This window comes from Papilio polytes, unplaced genomic scaffold (genome assembly GCF_000836215.1).
Source record: "Papilio polytes unplaced genomic scaffold, Ppol_1.0 DF824303.1, whole genome shotgun sequence".
In the NCBI taxonomy this organism is placed as follows: domain Eukaryota; kingdom Metazoa; phylum Arthropoda; class Insecta; order Lepidoptera; family Papilionidae; genus Papilio; species Papilio polytes.
In genome coordinates this window covers 3,411,882-3,428,596 of record NW_013524901.1, presented here as the reverse complement: position 1 = coordinate 3,428,596, position 16,715 = coordinate 3,411,882, and the positions used below count along the sequence as shown (strand labels likewise).

The 16,715-nt window shown below is 35.9% G+C and overlaps 2 protein-coding genes across 2 annotated transcripts in view; one reads left to right on the top strand and one right to left on the bottom strand.

The window, feature by feature from the left end:
* LOC106100654 overlaps positions 1-5,909 on the top strand; it is a 10,551-nt gene extending 4,642 nt beyond the window's left edge. Inside the window, exons 9-18 of the mRNA XM_013279609.1 lie at positions 417-738; positions 883-966; positions 1,221-1,511; positions 2,079-2,293; positions 2,581-2,665; positions 2,921-3,103; positions 3,235-3,474; positions 3,939-4,023; positions 4,314-4,510; positions 5,012-5,909. Coding sequence (XP_013135063.1) covers positions 417-738; positions 883-966; positions 1,221-1,511; positions 2,079-2,293; positions 2,581-2,665; positions 2,921-3,103; positions 3,235-3,474; positions 3,939-4,023; positions 4,314-4,510; positions 5,012-5,899 — 2,590 coding nt within the window. The 3' untranslated portion in view covers positions 5,900-5,909. The remainder of the gene's footprint in view (positions 1-416; positions 739-882; positions 967-1,220; positions 1,512-2,078; positions 2,294-2,580; positions 2,666-2,920; positions 3,104-3,234; positions 3,475-3,938; positions 4,024-4,313; positions 4,511-5,011) is intronic.
* Positions 5,910-8,214: 2,305 nt separating this feature from the next.
* Positions 8,215-16,589, bottom strand: LOC106100662 (dihydrolipoyl dehydrogenase). The gene is made up of 12 exons (XM_013279622.1): positions 16,439-16,589; positions 15,976-16,098; positions 15,622-15,858; positions 14,956-15,096; positions 13,774-13,939; positions 12,676-12,833; positions 11,952-12,088; positions 11,576-11,663; positions 11,244-11,345; positions 10,695-10,832; positions 8,930-9,019; positions 8,215-8,579 (listed from the first exon to the last, which is right to left on the bottom strand). The coding sequence occupies exons 1-12, from the start codon at positions 16,478-16,480 to the stop codon at positions 8,514-8,516; spliced, it is 1,488 nt and encodes a 495-aa protein (XP_013135076.1). The 5' UTR covers positions 16,481-16,589; the 3' UTR covers positions 8,215-8,513.
* Positions 16,590-16,715: the final 126 nt, after the last annotated feature.

Below are 16,715 nucleotides of genomic sequence, written 5' to 3'. Positions count from 1 at the left end.
AAACCTCTGTGAGAATATGTTTTTGCACTTGTAACCCTATTATAACTTTTACGATAACCGGCGATTTGATGCAACTCACCCTTAATGTTATAAATGTAAAAGTATAGATAGATGGATGGATGGATGTTTAGTTTGTAACCTAAACGGCTTAACAGATCTCGATGAATTTTAGCATAGATGTAGAGAGTAGCCTGGGATAATACAGGCTTCTCGCTTTTGTTTTTAATTCCACGATGACGGAGACGCTGGCGAAAACTAGTTATTCATATTTTATCATATTAAAATGAAATGTATATACAGGATAGTTGAAAAATTTATGTAATTGTTCGCATCATATTCTTAATGCGTACAAAACGTTCAAACAACTGTTTAAGACGGGACACCAACTGATTCCCCTATTGTTCATGTATTTCTAGAGACGTGCAGTTCGCTACATTGAGTGAGAAGGAGTTACTGGAGGTGACGTCACTGGCGGCGGGCGTGGGGCTGTGGGCGCTGGCGCCGCTGTTCAGCGTGCGCGCCGGCCAGCCGCACTTGCTGCTGGCGGCGGTGCGGGGGGTGCGGGGGGCGCGGCGGGTGCAGGGGGCGCAGGGGGCGCAGGGGGCGCTGTGCCGCGGCGCGCTGGCCTGCCTGCTGCGCCACGCCTGCCTGCTGCCCATACTGCTGGAGGAGAACGGACAGTGGCTATTCGACTTTATAACAGACAAATGTCATACTTTCGATACTAAACTTTTAAAGGTGTGTTAGAGTTGCTGTTTCGTACATTTGTGTAAATCTATCAATTACAAAAATGACAGTTTTTTTTTATATCGCCTTCTGTCATTGTAAAGTGTTTATAATTGAACTTAGGCAATTTTAAAAACAAATATTTAATATTTGCAGTGTTTATGTCTTTGGATGAATCCATTACAAGATCAACTGCGGGCGGTGATGAGAGATTTGAAACAAGGAATCACTTCGATTTATGTAAGTACTAGCTTTTGCCAGCGACGTTGTCCGCGTTATCTAAAAAAACAAAAGTGAATAGCCTATGTGTTCCAGACTATCTTTTACATCTATACCAAATTTCGTCAAAATCCGTTAAGCCATCTAGACTACAAACGCTAACAAACATCCATCCATCTAAACATTCGCATTTTTAATATTAGTATGACGAAATTTTTTTCATAATTTATTCATACTATATCTCAAATTATTTGATCATAAATATTTAATTTCAGACGACAAGAATGTTGCAATTAATAACAACGTTTATACGACTGGCATGTGTTGTTGAGGCGAGGTCACCTTGTCCCGATATACATGTGGAGTTGACCAAGAGCCCGGAGACCTGGAAGAGTCAGTACACACCGAAGAGATCCTTATCCTGTGGTCTGAACCACTGGGCGCTGGCGGATGAGGGCAACGCAAGGGTCATGATGACTGACACTCCGGTCAACACTGAAATAATAGGCAGAGTTCTGGATGTGGCTTGTGGGAGACATCATACTTTGATACTAACAGAGAATGGAGTAAGTATTTTTTGTTTGGAGTAATTTTTTTAGGGTTAGGTTGTGGTAGCTTAACTCTAAAGTTTTGAATATTAATACTGACTTCAGATGTCATATTTGTAATGTTAATCAAATATTCTTTTTGATATTTCTATACTATTATAATGAGAAAAGATTTGTATTTTTTTTTTATGTATTTAAATAATATAATATTAACTGAGTCAAAAAGGGAGTGATGACTGAGATGACGTTTCATAGAGTTATGTGGAGGACAAAAACCTGTTGCGCCGACCCTACGGGAGTAGGATAAGGAGATGATGATGATGATGAATATTAACTGAGCAGATTTCACCTATAGTAAGCTACGTTTTCACTGAGTAACAGGCCATTTTTGATATTTTTTTAACTCCGCGCGGACGTAGTCGTGGGCAACAATTAGTCAATATTAATCCGCATATCTTGAACATCTCACAGACAACATAAAATTTATGCGTATTGCCCTACGTTTAGAGACTAATATTTTTCTTCATTCAAAACAAACATTTTAAAGTAATCTGTTCAGTAATTTAAAAATGATTGTATGGTTAGCTGTACGCGGCGGGCGACAACCGCTACGGTCAGCTGGGCGTGGGGCGCGCATGGGCGGGCGCAGGGGGCTCGGTGGGCGAGGCGGCGGGCGCGGGGGGCGCGCTGCTGCACGTGCGCACCCCCCAGCGCGCGCCCGCCGCCCCCTTCGCCGCCGTCGCCGCCGGACACTACCACTCCGCAGCGCTCGACCTCGGCGGCCGGCTCTACACCTGGGGGTCAGTACTATAAGCACGTCACAGCATGCGTCGAACAGATCAGTGAGCCGGCTCACATATCAGCTCAATTAGTACTCAGTGAGGTGTAAATTGAGTTATTTGTGAATCACCGCTCAGTTCATGGCTTGCCTGCTCTTGGTGTTGTTGAGTCGTAGATCAATGGTTCAAGGCTAAGTGAGCTGCGTTAAATCGGTTCAGAGCTAATTTACACGCATCTAATTGTAATTCAATAAGCAGTTGAATTATTTTAAATACCTATAATTGAATTGTTTTAAATATTTTTGTAGATGGGGAGTCCACGGGCAGCTTTGTCTCGGCAATATTGACGATCAATACACACCACAGTTGGTTACAAAATTTCTTGGTAGAAAAGTAAGTACTTTTTGTTTCATATAATTTAGGATGACAACTCTTTGGATAGTTTTTGTCATTGGATACATTGTGCCGTCGTTCGCACGGGCTCTTTTTTAACGTTTAAAATCACTCTTATTTGTATACCGCTTTTTTTCGTAGTAGTGCTGGTGATAAGTAAGATATGTTTCAAGGGAACTGTCGACTATGCGTCTTCTATATATTTGAATCTGTTTGGTGTTAGTTGAGTAGATGTATAGTGTCGGTTGTGCGCAGGTGCAGAGCGTGGGGTGCGGCGCGAGCCACACGGTGGCGGTGATGAAGAACGGCGAGGTGTGGGCGTGCGGCGCGGGCGTGTTCGGCCAGCTGGGCGGCGGCGCGCGCACCAAGGCCGCGCTGCCCGTGCGCGTCGCCCTGCCCGACCCCGTCACACACGTCGCCGTCGGATACTTCCACACGGTATGTACCAGACACGTCCGTATGCGCCGACGGTCGGACATAGAATGACGCCGTCGCCGTCGGATACTTCCACACTGTAGGTCAATAGATGATTCTAATATCGTAACTGTAACGCAAGTTTTTGCTTACAGTTGGCGCTGACGAGCAAAGGGCAGGTGTGGCGATGGGGAGCGAGTCCGCAGCAAGTGCGTGCGAGCCAGGCACGCCGCGCGTCCTCCCCCACACCCGCACCCTCCCCCGCGACTGCCCCCGCCACTGACGTCACCCCCGCACCCGCCCCCACACCCGCCCCTGCCGCCACGGCCTCCCCCGACCCGCACCTGCTGCCGCAGCTGGTCGACACCAGGAATGTACGCGGACGTATCGTACAGGTATATTCCATACTTCATTTTAATATAATGTGGTCATTTTAAAAAGGAAATCGTTATTTTTTTGGATTTTTGTATGTATTTGACACACGCAATAACAACTACTGGGCCGATTTTAAAAATTCTTTCACCATTAGAAAGGTAATTTATTCATTAAAAGGGCGTATTTTGAATTATTTTTTAATTTCACGCTGATAAAGTCGCGGGCAACACCTAGTTAATACAAAGTGGTCATTAAAATGTTTAACAATGGTACTAAATGATTATTCTATAATAACAAATGAAGTAGTGTTATACGTTTATATTAGTCTAGTCTAATGAATGAAGCCAGCGCTGGATTGGTATTTGAAAGATCTAAACCCACTGTGAAACACTGTGTATACACATTTACAATAGTATACATCACTGGATTCGATCATAGGACTGGAAGGGTTAAAAACATATTTATTTTTGTATGCGTATTCCAGTTGTCTGCGGGCTGGCATCACTCGTGCATACTGGACCACACGGGCGCACTTTACACATGGGGACTGAACTTCGATGGACAATTAGGTAAAAAATCTCTGTAATTTTAAAACTATAATTCTAAACATGTGTAAATTTAATTAGTGAAAATTCATAATTCAATTTACGCTAGCTTTTGCCCACTTTGAACGCGCGGAAAAAAGAAATACTGTGTTTTTCGAGATTATGTTCTATCTAATATTTGCCTATCCTCTAGTCTGGAAGAACACATAGGTTATTTACTTTTTTAATTCCACTTGGACGGAGTCGCGGGCACAAGCTAGTTTATAATATTAGTAAGTTAAAATATAATTTGAATAACTCTTTTTTATATCCAGGCAGTGGCAGTAGAAAGCAAGTAGTGATACCAACGGAAGTTAAAACCCGACCTGATCCTCAGCCTGAGGCAAAGGGCAGTCGGTCACCGGACAGCGAGGACAATGTCACTAAAGCGCTGGTGGCTTGCGGGGGCGATTTTACCATTTATATAGATGATGATGGTAAAATATATGCAACCGGAAATATGAGCAAACATGTAAGTATATGTACATTTATAATTGAAAATTAAATATACTGCCAAGCCATACTAATATTATTAATGCGAAAGTTTAGATGGATGGATGTTTGTTAGAGTTTGTAGCCTAAACGGATGGACGGATCTCGATGAAATTTAACATAGTTCAGGGCATAGTCTGGGATAACACATAGGCTACTTACTTTTGTTTTTCTTTAATTTCACGCGGACGGAGTCGCAGGCGAAAGCTAGTATTAGTTACATATGAAAAAGCAACGCTTCAACTTCAATTTCATTAAAATTCTAATATTGGGAGCGGCTTACAAAGTATTTGTTGTTTCAGAATTCGGCTTTAGAGATGTGATTTGAGACTTAACTTAAAACTCAAAAAACCTTTAGTAATTTAAAATATATCATCCCACTGGGATTATTTACAATGTAAATAAATGGCAGTGAGTGTGTTTAAATATTTTTATATATTGTCTTTATTAGAAAACTGTAAATTAGTTTTGTTATTTACAGTTGATTAATGAGAAGCCGAACAATCGAGTAATAATGATGAAGACAACAAAACGCGTGATAAAGATCCCCGCCAGTCGGAACAGCAACAAGTTCCTATTCCAGCCGCTGGACCGCCTCGACGTCATGTTCCCCTTCGACGTCGACCTACTGCGACGGAAACCCATAGAACCCGCACCCAACCCATTGCTCAACATCAACGACTTCAAGAAGAAATCCTGGCCCGATGACGTCATCCTACTCCTCCAACCCTGGATCGATCAGCAAATGTTGATAGATAACCCAAATATGGCCGCTAAATTCTCATATCACAGCAAAATGTACTCAAATTGTCTCGATATGTTACTAAAATCTTTAAAATCAGGTATACCTGATGATCAATTTTACATCACACATAATGAAGAGTTAACCGCAATGAAAAAGGATGAAATGAAAATATTAATAACAAACACAATATCGAAACGAATCAAGGATATATCGATGTCCATATTAAATGAAGAAGATTATCCTATAATGGAAAATAATATTTATCAAGAATTACCTTGTTGTTGTGATGAATCTAGTTATTTTAATACGAAACCTCAAAATATCACACAAAGTGAGAACAATATATCGATTAGAGCAGCAAATGTTATTGACAAATGTATCAGTATATTTCCCGTTGATAATGAACTCTGGGAAGTTTGTTTCCGTATATCAAAGGATTTTTATATAAATAATAATCTATCTATTCAAGAATTGGAGAAAGTGTTGGTCAAATATATGGAATCTCATCCGCCAACAATGGCCGCCGCGTTAATGTACTCGAATGATTGTATGCAGTACAGCAAAATATTTTCACCCAAATTCTATTTGAATATGTGCAGTGAAGTACTCGATTCTTGGGGATGAAGTAAAAAAACGAATTATTGATTATTAACAAAGCAATAAACAAGACAGTCCAATCCCTTGACTGAACTGCCTATTTATTTTGGTGAAATATGAAAGTCAATGTATACAGACCGACAAATTTAACTGACTCGTTGGGAAAAATGTACAAAAGACATAAAGAAACTGGAAGCTTGAAGTGGTGCCACTGGCCAGTCTATCATTAGACATCAATATCAACAATCAATAGTGAGAAAACGGAAGTTTTTTTCATCGGCGCTTCTTTCAATGTCAAAGATTTTGACATTTTTCTCGTACTATACCTCTTGTCATTTTTTCCTTTATCTCAATTTCTATTCCTAGCTTTTTATTTATTTTCTGTCAGTATTGACAATCATTGTAGAGCCTTTCAACTGGCCAGAAATGTGTGTTTGACTGGCCAGATATATTCCGGCCGATTCATTCTATAGTGTGCAGGGGCCCTTCAAGCGCGCGCACACCTTTGACTAATCTATCGCACTAACTGTTTAGTTGCATAACTAAAAATCGAGTAGTTTGCCACCTCCATATAAGCTCAAAAGAATTAAAGCAAGACGAAACAATTATGCGATAGTTTAGTCAAGTTGTGCACGCTCTCTTGTAGTGATAACTTCACTTGTAAAGCGAATATTGTTTATAATTACTCTTAAATTTATAAAATGTCTAGTACTAATCTTCATTATATTTAACCTTCAACAATGTCTATGTAGAAATTAAGATATTGAATACAGGGCGGGTTTTAGTAGATAGAATAGAATAGATAGAATAGAATTAAATGTATTGGAATTGACTTCTTAGCGTGGATTTCCACTGTCTCGACAACTGTTCTAATGTTTTGTCTCTGTTTTATTAAAAGTATTAAACATTAGCAGTGAAACCTTACAGTCATATTAGTTTTAAGACAATGTATTCGGTATTCAAATATATTTAAGTGCAATTTTTTCTCTTAGCAACAAAGTGCAATTTTTGTACAGGAATAATGGAATTTATTGCAATTCGACGTTAGTGTAAAACGCAACAATACTTCTTGTTTAGTAACTGTGCTAGTTATAGCCCGACTAGAAATATAGAAAATGCCATACTGTGGAAAAATATGGAATTAATTTTTGATTTTATAAAGCTGAAGCTCTCTAAGGTTTTATATACTTTTCTGCACATTGTATAATTTTTGTTTGTTATCTAGTGACAATATTGTGCATTTTTATATGTACGAGTAACTTAAGTGTACTTTAGGATAAAACTTAATACTCCGCCACTCTGAATGATGTAGTAATATAATATGATAACATAGATTTATTTAGGTTCTCTTGCCAATAGTTATAAATTTATTAACTGTTTTTTTTAATTTGAAAGTTCATATAACTTTAATGTTAACACATTTTACAATTTTCTCTCTTGTTAATTTTTATGCCGATTTTCTATTAGAAAAAATGTATTATTTATGGTTAGTAATACTGGTTGCTATTTTGAAATTTTCTTTATTCTTTGTTAACATGTTAGTTTTGTTCTAGTCATAGATTTAGATTATTTTGTTATGTAATAACCCGAATTTACTTTATCTCCTACATAATGTTTGTATACTCTTATATAAAGCTTATTTACTCTGTAGATCAAAATATTTAATCTGTGATTTGTTTGCAGCTAACAATGCTTAACGTGTATCGAAGTTTATGTAATTGGAATTGTGTTAATTTAACTTAATAAACTTTTAAAATAAATATTGCGCTTCTTTTTCAAGTTTTGGTAAGTGTAAATTTCCATATACAAAACACCAATACTATTGTGTTTGCTCTAATTTTTCTACTGAATTCTAATTAGTGTTGTATTATAGCAAGAAAACAATGATTTAAATACAACAATAATAAAAAATACCTTATATCGAATTCCATATGGAGTTAACTCCCTTTACAAACAGTAATCTTTGTTACGAAAGCTATATGCAACATGTCGCAAAATAAAAAATATATTTGCAAAGATTTTTTTTAAATATACGATTTAGTAGCGAAAAATCATTAAAAAGTGTGGTCTTTAAAAATCCCTAGTTATTTCTAAAATGCAACGCTATTGGTCGAAGCAAGTTATGGGTGAATTTAATCATATTTTGACTTACGAAACCTTGAGAACCAATCAAATACCTTGTTTGACGACGTTACAAAACTGGCATACTCTTGCCGCGTTTAACAAAAAAATGCATGTTCTCTATCGGAGCACCTAGGATTTATATATATTGGTTATGTTATAACCTAACGTTTGTTTTTAAGTGTAGGCAATTCAGTTAATGAAGGATTAAATAAAAATCGTTTTAGCTTTAATTTTTTTTATAACTTATGTACAACAGAAATTAAATACAATATACAATGCAGTAAACTGCACGACGATTTGTAGTTGTATGGCGAAATTCTCAAACACCGGTCATCCTAAATATAAATTAAGTGGAATTCACATTGTTTATAAATAATGGACAAAATAAAGTGGCGTATAACACGGTAACTAAATAAATTAAAATTTAATTCACATCAGATTCAGACAAGATTCCTAACTGCCCTCACATGCACTATGACCAGCTTATGACATCGCGGTAATATCACATGACCTCACTTTAGAAGTTGATTGGTTTGCCGAAGTACGCGGCCAAGTTTGCTTCACGGAGCGCCTCCGCACATGTCTGCAATTATGAAAAAATATATTAATATAAACATTTTCTATAGGTGTTGATATCTCCTATACTATATGACTAGCTGTTACTCGCGACTTCGTTCGCGTAAAAATAGAAAAATAACATAAATAAAAATCACTAGGAAAATTTACTAAATTAACCCTCAAATGCATAATGTATTTATGGTATACATCAGTCTTGTCTTCTTTACACAATAGACTATTTTGAAAAATCACTTCTTTTTTCTTTATTTTTCCTTAATCTATATTTTATTTACTACCTGTTTCAATTTATGGTATATAAAAAAGAAAAAAATCATGCATTTAAGGGTTAAACAAATTAGATAAAGCAATACATACGGGATGTGCGTGGCAGACGCGGGCGACGTCCTCCGCCGCGGCGCCGTACTCCTGCGCCAGCACCGCCTCGTTGATCAGCTCGCCGCCGCCCTGCGCACGCAACATAACACTCTATATCTATACTAATGGCGTGGGATGTCAGCAATCACAGTATGTTTTTGAATAATACTTTATTTAATAAAAAGTCCTATACTTACGACACGCTTTAGGCTGTATATTTTCACGCTATTAAACTTAGGGGGTAAATTAATTGGGAAAAACTAGTCTACAAGCTGCCAACATTAAAGAAGTAAGGTTATTATGGTAACGGTAATGTTGACATTTGCAATTAAGGGTGAGTTGCATCAAATCGCCGGTTATCGTAAAAGTTATAATAGGGTTACAAGTGCAAAAACATATTCTCACAGAGGTTTTATGTATTTTTCGTTTTTACAATGGAAACATTTAAACCTGAATGTCACTAAAGTGTCAAGAATGACATTTACGTAAATTAAAATGTTTGGAAATTCATGTTTCGCCGATTACATTTATGTATTCATACGCATGGTATTTTATAGTGACATAAACTTTTTGCCCACGGAGATGGAGAAAATGGCACTCTTGTGAAAATAAACTAGTTTTGGCCATTATTGAAACTGTATTTACTTTACTACTCAAATATGTAGCGCCAAAAATGAAGCAATAAAATTATACAAATATAAATGCATCTTATTTATTTTCCATATTATAAATTGTCCTGTCAATGCATATTATAAATTGTCCTTTTATGGAGGACCTTTTTTTAAATAAGAGAAAAGGGACAAGCGCTGTTGCTATGGCCTTAGACACTCGAAATTTGTCCAAACTGAATGTTTGGCCAAATTTCGAGTTCCATCTTGGAAATCCATTATTTCCGAGCACGCAAGACTTTATTCTTCTGGATTACGTATAGGATTATAGTAGAGATTTTCTTTTTCCATTACTTTTTCCATTATTTGTACTTTTGAAGATAAGAGCTTGTGACAGTTGACACTACCGAACTGACACTAACCGTAACGCTAACTATAACCGCCCAAAATCGGGCGGTTATGATTAGTGTCAAATATGACGTCATTTTGACCAGCGTAAAGCTGGTGTAGCGAATATCATGAACATCCGCAGACGTAACCATCGGGAATGTGCTGGTTAAGGTTTATAGTTAGTTAATGTAACTCACCCTTAGTAAATTTTAAGGTTATTCCAAATATTACCGTTACAGATAATTTTAACTTTAACCGTAACCGGCGATATGGTGCAACTCACCCTAAGTATTTGACAAATGTAAATAATAAAATAAAAATTTAATGCAGATTAAACCGCATAGGAATAGCTCGTCTATTTATGAATTTGTAAATGTTCTATCAGATGCCAATACAAGGACAAGACTTGGTACTAAAGTTGCCAACTTGGTTGCCAACCAAGCTATATACGGATTTGTACACTTATAGAGATAAATAGAGACAAATATGTTAATTTAACAGTCGATAAGAGTTTTAAAATAAATCCTTATAGAGGCTGAAAACCGCGGCCTTCAGTGGCAAGCTGGAGACCGCATCAGCTGAGCCTTTTCCTTTTGACCAACATTTTTTTTTAATTTCCATAAAAATTTTTTAAAAACAATTTTTTTTTTTTTACAAAAAAATCATGATATATATGATATATATGTTGATGCATGAATGTTTTGTTAATATTTTTTTTTGGTCACTAAATAGTGTTTTATTATATACAGTAGATGGGAGGTGCATACCGGTCCGATGATGTGTGTGCCGAGTATGACGTCCGTGGCCTTGTCGGCGAGCACTTTGACGAAGCCTTCGGGCTCGCCGTTGGTCTTCGCGCGCGAGTTCGCCAGGAACGGGAACTTGCCCACCTTGTACGCACGACCCTGCCAATATACACAATATTAAAAATTAGCTGTACCTCGCGACTTCATCCAAGTTAAATTAAAAAAATAACAATATATAGACTATGTTACTCACTGACAGCGTAGCTTTTTAGGCTACAAATCTAACAAACATCCATCCACCCTAATTTTCACATTTATAATGTTAGTAAGAAGTAAAATTATGTATCGTAATAGTATTTAAATATTATTTTGTAGGAGTTTAAATTCCCAATCACCATCTGGACCTATTAAGGTTGTGATACCTATTTTGTTTACGTTTAAAAAAATTATACAGTTAAAGCAAACACATACTTATTTTCTTATCTTATCCTCATTTGTCTTCTCGTCATTCCTTCTTTCGTTAAATAAAAAAAGGAAAATATAAAATACTACATATATTAAAATATTTACCTCTTTCTTAAGATCTTCCTCGGATTTGCCGACCCATCCGACCTCAGGCGACGTGTAGATCACTGAGGGGATAGCGTCGTAGTTGAAGTGCACCGGCATGCCCTACACATATTTAATATTAATACTACTTTATAAAAATCATTATTTAACCGCCACATGACATAGGGCCTTAAAAAGAAGAGGAAACAGCTACTTATTAACCTAGCGCATAACATCATCACTTTCTTTGGTCAAGAACACAATGCCACCTGAAGAAAATGCGCTTGCGCTAGCTTAACATAAAAAAGCATAGGTTCTACGTTTTTTACATGAATGCTCTTTTTAATTCTTACCTTAATACCTTCAACACAGACGATGCCTTCGTCCTCAGCTTTGTGAGCGAGCATGGGCCCGTGGATGCAGTCGCCGATTGCGTAAATTCTACAAAAAACAAAATCAGTAAACGACTAAATACATCAAACTAGTTTTTGTCAGCGTCTTCGTATTCTTAGAATTACAAAAAAAATTTAGCATATGTGTTCTCTTTGCCAAACTACATCTATTCCAAATTTCGGCTTTTAGGCGGTAAACAAACATCCATCCATCGCAAATTTTGCATTTATAATATTAGTAAAAAGTAAAATTTGTCTGTGAAACAAGTTAAGAAAGATTTTCCTCTGTGTACTGTTAGCGTGCGAGGCAGAGTAGTGGCAGGGTAGGGACAGTTACCCGGGGATGGTGGTCTGGAACTTGTTGTTGACGGGCACGCGGCCGCGGTCGTCGAGCGCGATGCCCACCTTGTCCAGGCCGAGGCCGGCGGTGAAGGGCCGTCGACCTATCGAGATCAGCACCACGTCGCAATCCAACTGAAAAACATAGGAATTCATTAAATACTGTCGTTCGCGTATTCGTCCACGTGACATTAAAAAAAATAATTAAAAAACAGCCTATGTTACTCGCTGATAACGTAGCTTTTTAGGATCCCAACAGTCATCACGCTCTGTCGCCAAATAAAAGTTTCATCCGTCTCACCTTATAGTCCCAGTTACCAATAAGTTCCAACCGTCCCCTCGTCGCAAAACTTGGGACGGATGAAACTTTTTATTCTTATCTATCCCCACGTGGGGACAGAGCGGGGTGACGGTTGGGAATAATCCGCTTTACAATGGTGTGAAAAAATTTTCGGAATCAGCACAGTAATTTTTGAGTCATTTTAATGTATACAAAAATACAAATATTTTCTAATTACATTAGTACAGAGTCAAAGTGCCTATTAAAATAAGATTTACGTCCGTTTAAAATAGGGTGACCTCAATTTAATATTTGTTTGTGTCAACTAAGATAATTTGATAACATCCAACCTTAACCCCAAATCTTTGTTGCAACATTAATTAATAGTATTGTTATTTAATGATCATTTAAATATCCCTTAGTGTTAAAATCAAAGTATTACCGTTTCCTTTTTCCCGCCCTTGGCCGCTTCGACTTCGACCTTCACAACACTGCCCTCCTTCTTCACTCCCATCACTTTAGTACCGAGTTTGAACTTCATGCCTTCCTTCACAAGGATTTTCTGTAAAGTTTTTGATACTTCTCCATCAATACCCACACCTGGAATAACGTCAATTATACTCATGTTTGTTTTATATGGATTTGTTACATGTTAATTTCTAAAAATATGTTAGAACCAGGTTTTGTAATGCAGATGAAAAAACTGTCTATGTGTTCTTCCAGACTAGGTTTATTATGACATATTATGTTGATATCCGTTAAGCAGTTTTGAAGATATGTAGTAAAAAACATCCACCCATCCGTAAATCCAATGTCACATTTATCATATTAGTATAAGATATGAAATAATTATTTTTTTTGTCTCCATCTACTAATAGTTTATCAACATAATGCTTTTATTTTATTTATTACTTTCATTTAATAAGAGAGATGTGTCAGGATTGAGCTAAATGGTGGTTGATGGTCTCTGCCTACCCTTCTGGGCTATGAGCTTGAGTCATGTTGCTATTTTTTGCAGTAAAGATATGGTGCGATTTTGTTTGTCTACTGATACATCAAGATATGTAAGAAGTTTCGCAGATTTACAATATTTTATCTTGATAAGACATCATTTGAATTGCAGATATGAATAATTTAAAAATAATAAACACGAATCTTAGATATGTTTAAACAATATAAGATACTAGTTTTCGCCCGCGTCTCCGTCCGCGTGACATTAAAAAAAAACAAAAGTGAATAGCCTATGTGTTCTTCCAGATTATCCTCTACATCTATACCAAATTTCGTCAAAATCCGTTCAGCCATTTAGGCTACAAACTCTAAAAACCAGATCCAGATCCAGACCATCTAAACTTTCCCCTTTATAATATTAGTAAGATTGGTAAATACATATTATGTAGCTTCCAACATGTATTATGACTACATTATAATTTTTTTTAATACCATTTATATTTTTTGAGTATAAAAACACTGAACCAATCAAAGAATAATGTGATTTTTAAAGCAAAATTTAATACTTTTGAATACAACAGTTATTTACCTCCGATAGTGTCAAGGAACTCTATTGCGGTGACATCAGCTCCGAGTCTCTGGTACACGGAGCCCAGCTCTAGACCAATCACTCCCGCACCAATTACCAACATCTTCTTAGGTACGGATGGAAGGGAGAGCGCTCCTGTAGATGTTATAATTTGTTTCTCGTCAAACTGAAAAAGTAAAAAAAAAATTACAAATTTTGATTTAAATTAGATAAAAAATGAACTCGAAAAACTAGTAGAAGACTTAAATATATTTAAAAAATATAGGAAAAAAATTATATAATTTTCATAAAAGTATTCCAGATTTTGCGGCCTGCATGAAGTTAAATAAACGAAGAGTATGTAGACTATGTGTCCTTCCAGACTATGCTCTATATCTATGCCACACAGGTAAACTAACATCCATCCATACTTTCACATTTGTAAAATTAGTAAAATCACAGTCTGCAAACAAAAATTTCAATTTTCCAACATTATTTTCTTATGTATCATCAAATAATAACAATAAATTAATATATTAAATTACTTATATAAATCTATTGTATTAGTAATATTCATACATATTCATTGTAATCAAATTTTTTTAGCATTTCTGCAGGTAAAATATGCATTGTTAATGCAAACATTGCTGCATTGAAACACTGATTTATGTAAACAATAAATTAAAACATATTTACATTAAATTTCAATAATTCAGCTGTATTACATTTGTACATTTTTTTCTTTTATACTAAGAAAAAACAATAAGAATTGTCTTTTCATTGCACTTTATTCTAGACTTGGATGTTACAAGAAGGAAAGAACATGAACCAAAGAGATTATGATAAATATAAATGCAGAAAGATATGTTTTTAGATGCCTTTTTGTATCTTCCAAAGATTTTTCCTTTTATGGAAAAGACCAGTGAGATTTGTCCTACTAAAACCCCTTGGTGGCCTTAGGTGCTTCCTAGGGTTCCAGAAACACTAAAGAACATACCAGAACCTTAAACTTAACTTTGTAGGACACATTTCTCTCCTAGTCATAATGCAATGTGTCTTACATTCTCTATGCCACCATTTTCCTTATACAAATAGGTGTTTGGGACTTCTCTCTCATTATCCACAATTTCAAGATATTGTTATAGGGTTCTTAATAAAATGTGTAGAAAAAAAATGGTAAATATTACAAAAAGGTAAACTTACAGTGACTCCAGGGAATGGTGTAACTTCAGAGCCAGTAGCGATAAGAATGTTTTTAGTGTTAATAGTCTCAACACCTTTTTCTCCCTTCACCTCAACTTTGTTGGGTGCAACAATTGTTCCCAGACCTCTAACTAGTTTTACCTAAAATGAGAAAATATAGCTACATTATTATTAACTCATTATGTTAGTGCCTATATCAGTGTTTATGAATGTATACCTATATTCTTTGATCCTAAATAACACCGATACAATAGATAGAAAAATTAACATTTGTATGGCTGCAGACTTAAACTGATCTTTGGATTTAATAAGTGTTGTCGGCTGCAGTAAATGTGTACTAAAAATACATCAATATTGCAGAATACACAATGGATATGGTTGTTGTATTGACTTTTATTATAGTCCAAGTTGATAGCAATGTGACATTTGATTTTCTAAATAGTGTAGTGGTAATCTCTTTTTTTGAGGGTTGTTTTGCACATTATTATAATTATTGTCCAATATGGTTTAAAGTCAAAATATTTGCCATAGTATCAGCGGTAGATGACATAAGGATGTGAATTTAATTTAATTGAAAATAATTTGAAATTATTAAATAGTAATGTACTTTTAGCATTTCAAAATTATATATGCAAGGATCAATTATAAGCATAAATAAACACTTACCTTGTTCTTTTGGAAAAGCATAGCAATACCTCCAGTCAGCGCTTTCACTGAATTAGTTTTGTATTTCATCATTGCATCGAAATTGAAGGAAACATTTCCAACTTCAATACCACGGTGTTTGAAGTCATGTTTGGCCATGTGGTACAAGTGTGAGTTGTGCAGGAGAGCTTTTGATGGAATGCAACCAACATTTAGGCATGTTCCACCTAGAGTTGGGTCTTTCTCTACAGAAATTGTCTGAAAAAAATGTTTCAATATTACCATAACCTTCACTCATAGTTTATGATGAAAATAGTTTTTTATATCATATAAATCTTATTAACATTGTAAAAATTGTAGGGAATAAATCTTTACCTTCATACCCAATTGGGCAGCTTTGATAGCAGCAACATAACCGCCAGGGCCCGAACCAATTACAACCAGGTCAGCATCATGACTGGTTGCATAGTTTCTTGTAGCGATTCGTAAATTTCCACCCTAAAATGTATTAACATTAGTGTTTATAATCTCTTGTTACAAAATTTATAATAAGATAAGATTTATTTTCGGGCTGGGATACAAAACAGTTTTAAATACTTCTTATGGAATAACGAAACATATACGAGTTTGACAGGCGGTCACATGTTGAAGGTCGATTTCGGGATCATTTATGTAAATAACAAATGAACCAAAAAACTAAAGAAAAATTATTGAAAAACCTTAAGCAAAGCAGTTTCTAGTTTGATTCTTTAAAAAATTTAGGAGACCAAGTCGTTGCATAACAATTTGGCTCACTAAAAAAATGTTTAACGAGATAATAAAAATGATTCTGACATACCTTTACTGATGAAGTTGCAAGTTTGAGGAATTTGTAACCCATTTTTTAAAGTGATATTTAAAGAGATTTACGTATTTTTTAAATTTTCTTTATAAATATTCGGAACCCTGGCGATCACGTCAACGTACATTAAACGTCAAATGTCGACGTTAAAGTGTCAAAGTCAGTTAATGGTTTTTTATTGCAAAGTTGCTAGAAGCTAAATTTAAACTTTGGTTAAAATATATAATGAAAAGTTATCCACATCCTTTCATTATATATAATCAAGTCTCCCAAT